General features: G+C 43.4%; 1 protein-coding gene across 1 annotated transcript in view; it reads left to right on the top strand.

The window, feature by feature from the left end:
- The window catches only part of LOC113824674 (teneurin-m), a gene marked incomplete in the record, with an annotated part of 366,844 nt that overhangs the window by 178,004 nt on the left and 181,340 nt on the right, over positions 1 to 7,500 (top strand). Inside the window, 1 exon segment of the mRNA XM_070143940.1 lies at positions 4,300 to 4,448. Coding sequence (XP_070000041.1) covers positions 4,300 to 4,448 — 149 coding nt within the window.

The following is a 7,500-nucleotide window of genomic DNA, read 5'->3' on the forward strand; positions in this document are numbered from 1 at the left end:
GGTGATCGGCCCCAACACGGTATAGGAATTTGCAACTTATTTAATTCGATATGATAAACTTGTAATCTGCTCATCTGATTGAATAACGCAGCTTATCATTCATTTTTTAACACATGGAGCGAAATGAATTCTTTATTAGCATTTCCCCCGCCCCCCCCCTCGGCAATGAATCGTGTATTTTTTATGTTTTTTCTTTTAACTGATTTATGGCAAATACTCATGCACACTCGCCGCATGATGGTACAAACATTTTGCTTTTTGTTCAGCAAGCCGTTGCTCATGCAAAATGCACCGACATACATTCGTGCGGATAAAAAACACATGCTCATACACATGCAAGTGTAAGCATACATACACATGTGCATGCAGACAGTTGGGAAGATAGACACACAAGCAGGCATAATATGTTACAGCGATTTTTACATACAGACAGACAACAAGACACAGCCACATACCAAGACATGAATACACACACACAAACAAACACACACACACAAACACACACACACACACACACATACACACACACACACACACACACACACACATACGCACGCACACACAAACACACACACACAAACACACACACACATACAAACAAACAAACACACATCCACACGCTTTCATGAATATGGAATGTATAACCCAAAATAATTCATTTTCGATCCAAACTTTCAAACTCGTGCCCCTCACCTCCCCTCCTTTAACCCCCCCATTGCATTACCTCCCCCCTCAATCCATTACCCCCCCATTGCATTACCTCCCCCCTCAATCCATTACCCCCCCCGTCAATAATGGAAAGGTTCTCTCCCATTTTGCTCTTTCCTCACCCTCCGTTGAAAAAATATTTTATACGTTATTATCGTTCTCTTTATTTGCAATATTTATTCATTTCATGGTTGTCCTTTTGTTTATTCTCAATAGCTTCTCATCAATAATATATATCATTATAATCATTATCTATAATATCAATCCCCGTTTGCTTCTTCTCCTCATCCTTCCCCTCCTCTTCCTCCTCCTCTACTTCTTCTCCTTCTCCTTTTCCTTCTCCTTCTCCTTTTCCTTCTCCTTCTCCCTCTCCCTCTCCCTCTCCTACTCTTTCTCCTTCTCCTCCTCCTCCTCCTCCCTCCTCCTCCTCCTCCTCCTCCTCCTCCTCCTCCCTCCTCCTCCTCCTCCTCCTCCTCCTCCTCCCTCCTCCTCCTCCCTCCTCCTCCCCCATCCTCGTCCTCCTCCTCATCCTCCCATCCTCCTCCTCCTCCTCCTCCTCCTCGTCCTCATCCTCCTCCTCCTCCTCTTCCTCCTCTACCTCCTCTTCCTCCTCCTCCTCCATCCTCCTACTCCTCCTCCTCTTCCTCCTCCTCCATCCTCCTCCTCCTCCTCCTCCTTCCCATCCTCCTCCTCCTCCTCAGTTTCTTCCTCTCCCTCCCATTCGTGTCCCATACCCAGCTTCCACAACAACAAAAACAACAACAAAAGCCAATCACAACTGTCAGCTAACCTCAATCTCCTCCTTAAAATCCTTGACATTTGCATATTTATCTGATAAACAATATTCCAAAAGTGAGACCTCCTCAGACCCCTCCCCCCTCCCCCCTCCCCCCCTCCCCCTCCCCCCTCCCCCCACCTCCTCCTCCTCCTCTCACTCCAAAAAAAAATCATTCCCTGTCACTTTTGAAGGTTTTATGTCTGTCTGTAGAGGCAAGAAATTTGTCTTTAACCCTATTATCATTTTTTTTTTTTTTTTTTTTTTGGTTGTTATTGTGTTTGTTGCTGTTCGGTTTTTTGTTCCGGAAGAACAGGGTAAGTTTGTTTATATCGGTTAATTTTGTTTCGGTTTGCTTTCTCTCTCGCGTTCTCTTGCTCTCTCTCTCTCTCTCTCTCTCTCTCTCTCTCTCTCTCTCTCTCTCTCTCTCTCTCTCTCTCTCTCTCTCTCTCTCTCTCTCTCTCTCTCTCTCTCTCTCTTTCTTCTCTCTCTCTCTCTCTCCATCTATCTGTCTCATTCTGTTTCTCTCTCTCTTTTCTTCTCTTCTGTTCTCTTCTCTTCTCTCCTCTCCTCTCCCTCTCATTTCCTCTCCTCTCCTCTCCTCTCCTCTCCTCTCCTCTCCCTCTCACTCTCCTCTCCTCTCCTCTCGTCTCCTCTCCTCTCCTCTCCTCTCCTCTCCTCTCCTCTCCTCTCCTCTCATCTCATCTCATCTCAGCTCCTCTCCTCTCCTCTCCTCTTCTCTCTTCTTCCCCCGTTCATGTTCTCGGCTGGTCTTACTCTCTTCCCTTTACACCGAAACGAGAAAAATCGGTGAAAAAATAAAACGGCAAAAAATCTTCGTATGTAAAGTTTTCCTTACTAGAGATTCACATTTTTTTTCTGTTTCTTTCGTTTATTTCTCAACACCTTAATTACCCTCCTTCCCTTTGCCTTTCGTTCTTACCCCTCGGCTTCCCGCTTTCCCCTCTCCGTATCCCTTCCCCCTCCCCCCCCTTTTCCCTACCTTCCCTGCACTTCCCCTTCGTTTCTTTTTCAACTTTCTTCCCACCTCCCTCCATTTCCCTTTTCCTTTCCCCCTCCTCCGCCTTCCCCCCCCCCTCCTCCAACCTCCTTCCCTTATAACCCCCTCCCTCCTCCCCCTCCCCGACCTCCAATCCTTCTTCTCCTCTTTCCCTTCCCCTCCCTCTCCTCCATATCCCTCTACTCCCCTTTCCCTCCTCCCCCTCCAACCCCCTTCCCCTATAACCCTCTCCCCTTCCCCTCCTCTTCCTCCAACCTCTTTCCCTATAACCTCCTCTCCCCTTCCCTCCCCCCTCCTCCTATAACCCCTCTCCCCTTCCCCTCCCCTCCTCCAACCCCCTTCCCCTATAACCTCTTCTCCTTCCCTTCTTCTCCTCCGCCCTCTTCCCCCTTCCCATACTCTCCCCTTCCACCCCCTCCCCTTCTTATCATGACCCCATTCTGTTGTTTATCTTACGTTCAGTGGCTGGTTTTTATTCTCTCTATAATCACCTTTATTCTCGCCTTCCTCCTCCCCCCTCCCCCCTCCCCCCCCCTTCTTTTATGTCTCGCCTCTACCTCTTTATTTCCCTCTCTTTCACTCCCCTGGTTTTTTGCTGGATTTTTTTTCTTGGTCTTTAGGTATATTTATGAGTATTGTCTCACTAACGAATAGAAGGCGCGTGTATGTGTCCATGTATATATATATATATATATATATATATATATATATATATATATATATATATATATATATATATATATATATATATATGTGTGTGTGTGTGTGTGTGTGTGTGTGTGTGTGGTGTGTGTGTGTGTGTGTGTGTGTGTGTGTGTGTGTGTGTGTGTGTGTGTGTGTGTGTGTGTGTGTGTGTGTGTGTGTGTGTGTGTGTGTGTGTGTGTGTGTGTGTGTGTGTGTGTGTGTGTGTGTGTGTGTGTGTGTGTGTGTGTGTGTGTGTGTGTGTAAATCATATAAGTTCTCCTTCATATCCCTCATTCTCGTCGTTCAAAATTAACCCTCTTGAGTGATTCTTTATAAGTATCTCGGTCTCTCGGGCTGCGACCCGCCTCCGACACTCTCTTAGCTGGTTTCTTTGGACATTTTTTAGGCCTATCGTCTCGCTCTATTGCACCCTTGGGCCTGTTCCCTGCATCTATTATTTTTTCGATGGTCATTTGGTGGTCGGCATTTTTTCCCCTAATTGTTCAGTTTTTTTTTTCTTTTATTATATTTTTCTTTATTGTTGGTAGTATTTTTCATCGTTTATATGTTTATTTCTTATCATTCTGGTATATTTAAGGGGTATATTTGCCTGCTCTTTATTACGTAATATCTAAATCACATTTCCTTTGGTGTCTCTCACAATAAACAAAATTTGTGGACCATTATTGTAATACAGAACCGCCTTTTCTCTTTTCTTCTTTTATTTCTCTTCGTTTTCTCTTCCTCTCCTTCCCTCTTTCCCTCTTTATATCTTTTTCTTTCTTGTTCGCTTCTCCTTCTCTTTTTCTTTTCTTTTTCTTTTACTTTTTTCCATATTTTCGTTTTCTTTCTTTCTATTAGTCCTTTCGTTCTCTCTTTCCTTTGTTCTATCTGTCATTAGCTTCATCCTGTTTTTCTTTCTATCTATCCCCTTTTTCTTTCCATCTTCACATTCTGCCTCTTTTCTATTTATCATTCATTCCAATCACCCCATTTCTTTCCCTCATCACATTCTGCCTTTCTTCCTTCCTGCATTTTCCCTTTTTCTCATTTCTTTTTATCGCCAAACATCCCTTTATCCCCCCACGTTAACCCCGCGCTTCTCCTGCAGGATGGCTGGCCACAACCGGGGGGGCGAGGGCAGGGGGCGCCCCAACGGCCGAGCCTATCACCCCAGCGAGATCCCGCCCTACGAGAATTCAGGGGACAGCCTCGAACCCCCTTACTACGTCCAGGACCTCAACAAACACAGGAGCCTTGGTGAGTAGCATAATGATAATGGTAATAATAGTAATAGTAATAATAATAGTAATAGGAGCCTTGGTGAGTAGCATAATGATAATAGTAATAATAATAGTAGTAATAATGATAATAGTAATAACAGGAGCCTTGGTGAGTAGCATGATAATAATAATAATTGTAATAATAGTAATAATGATGATAATGATAATAATAATAATGATAATAATAATAATAATGATAATTATAATTATAATAATAATAATAATAATAATAATAATAATAATAATAATAATGATAATAATAATAATAATAATAATAATAACAATAATAATAATAACAATAATAATAATAATAATAATGAAAATAAAAATAATAATAAAATAATGATAATGATAAAGATTATAATAATTATGATAAAATAATTATAATTATGATAGTAATGGAAATAATAATAATTTAGTTTTATAATGGTTATTTTTGGTGTGATAGGCTGTCTGTTTATTTTTGTGCCTAAATTACCCCCTGTGTGCAGGGAATGGTCGCGGTTACCATCCACTGGCGATGCGGCATTTGAACGTTGGTCAGCAATACAGCTAGACGAGAACGCTACTACTGCATTACACAGTGGTAGGGTATAGGGGGGAAGATGAATAGGGGAAGGGTAAGAGGAGGGGGACGTGATAGGGGAAAGAGAAGGGATATGGGGAAGGACAATGAGGAAGTACTGGAAGGGGGAAGAGAGAGAATGGAAGCGGAAGGGGAAAGTAGAAGGGGAAGGAGAAAGGGAGAGGGAAGAGCATTAGGAGGGGGAAGGGTAAGAGGTGGAAGGGAGAGATGGAGAAAGGAGAAAGGGGAAGAGGAAGGGGAGAGAGGAAGAAGAGGGGAAGAGGGGTGAAGGGAAGTAGTATCTGAAGAGGAGAAAAAGGAGGAGGGGGACTTCGTTCCTGCGAGGGAAGAAAAACGGGGAAGTTAGAGGGAGGAGTGGAAAGGACGTTTACTCCGGGGAAGGAGAGAGGAGAGGGATTTCGCTTCAGGCGAAAGAGGAAGTGGGAGAAACGCGAGGAAAAGAAGAGAAGAAATGTGAGGAATGGGGAAAGCAGAGTGACTTAAAGCCTTGGGAGACGGATGATGTGAGGGGAAAGGGGAGAAAAGAGACAGTTTCAAGATAGTTAAAAAATAGAATTTAAAAAACGCGGAAAGTAAGAGCGTAAGAGAGAGGAGAAAAATCAACATGGAAGGAGAGAATAAAGTAGAGGAGAGGAGAGAAGAGACGTGAAAATAGAATTGAGAGGAACCGCCGAGTACTGGAGAGAGTCCCTGAGTATTTTAACGGAGGGTGCTAAGTACCCAAGATTAAGGAGATTGGGAGAGCTAAGAGGAAATGAATATAGAGAAAGCGGTTTACACTTGAGCATTATTTGCTGTTACGAGCCGCTTTGGCCAAGGCAGAGGAAATTAAACGGAAGAAATGCAAGGAGGAAATCACAGGAAGCAACTAGATCTGGAACGGGGAGGCGCTGCACCCTGGGAACGGACCGGGACGACGGCAAAGAAGGACGAAAACAGGGGATATAAACACATACAAAGAAGGGAACGACTCTCTTAATAGCGGAGGGGAGACGCTGTCCAAGGGGCAAGGCGTTCCACACGAAGCAGCGAAAAGGGCAAAGAGGAAGGAAGAAAGACAACAAGAAGAGAGGAAGATGGGGAGGGAGGGCGAGAGGAAGAGAGGAGGAGGACGAGGAAAGAGCAAGAGTTAAGAGAGGGGGCGAGGATCCCACGGGGGCTTGTAGGAAAGAGATGGATGTACCAGACTGTCTTTCCTCCATCCTTGTGGTCCTTTACCTGAAGTCATGGCTGGTTCATTGGAAATAAAGGAAGGGGGAGAGGCAGAGAGAAAAGGAAATTCCTCGTTGTCGGATAAAAGGCGATTTGGGAGAAAGAGAAGAGGGGGTGAAGGAGAAAAAGAAGAGTGGGAGAGAAATGGGGATGGAGAGAAAGAGGGAGAGGAGAGAAGAAGGAAGGGAAAGAGGAAGAGGGAGATAATAATGAAAAAAAGAGAGAGGAGTATTGAGAGAAAAAAAGAAGAAAATGAGAGAGAGGGGAGTAAAGAGAGAAAAAAAGTAAGAAACAAACCGAGACAGAGACAGAGAGAAAGAGCAGGAGAGAGATGGACCAATTTGTATCTAACGTCCCAGGAAACTTACTTATATTGCTTTAAAGATATCGAAAAGTAACTAGGTCCAGAGGGCGGGCGACAAGAGGGAAATCGAGAGAAGTGCAAAGGGAAGAAAGGGAAAACGAAAGACATGTAATAAGTAGGAACGGAGACAAGAAAGCGAGGATTAGAAAGGTAAAGAAGAAAAATTAGATGATAAGGGAATGCAAAGAAAGTTGATGATACGAGGAAGCAGAATGTGTATGTGTGTATGTATGTGTGTGGATAGCTATATGTGAAAGTGTGCATGTGGCTTAATGTCTTTGAATATATGCAAGCACATATGACTATATTCTTATGTGTCTGTACGTGTATACGGATATGTACCGAATATCCGAATCTGTATACGTGTGCACCAGTGTGTCTGCATCCCACCGTGTATATGTGTGTGTGTGTGTGTGCGTATATGCCTTTTGTCGAGGAGAGCGAGGATTTCAGGGCAGTAAAAGAGAAATATCGTACCATTTGCCCCTTTAAGTTACAATGGATGGCGGCAGAAAGCAACGACCGAGGAGAAAGAAAGAGAAAAGGACGAAAGCGATAAAGAGGAGAGATTAATCATTCTTCAATTAATATCCGAAATCGAGGGAGGGGGAAGTGGGGGGAGGGGGAAGGGAGAGGTGGGGGAGGGGCATTTCATTTGGCTTGCTTTGTATTTCTCTTTTTCTTGTTTTTATATATATGTTTTATCTTTCTTTCTTTTTAGATTTTTGTATGTTGTATTATTTGGCCATTTGCTTCGTTTTTATTCCAATTTATATTTGTTTTGCAGTATTGGAGGTTGTCAAACATGAAGGTAAAAGAGAAAGAGAAGAATACACAGGGATATAAATTTTTTAAAAATGGAAGGAA

Source organism: Penaeus vannamei, chromosome 31 (genome assembly GCF_042767895.1).
Source record: "Penaeus vannamei isolate JL-2024 chromosome 31, ASM4276789v1, whole genome shotgun sequence".
NCBI lineage: Eukaryota > Metazoa > Arthropoda > Malacostraca > Decapoda > Penaeidae > Penaeus > Penaeus vannamei.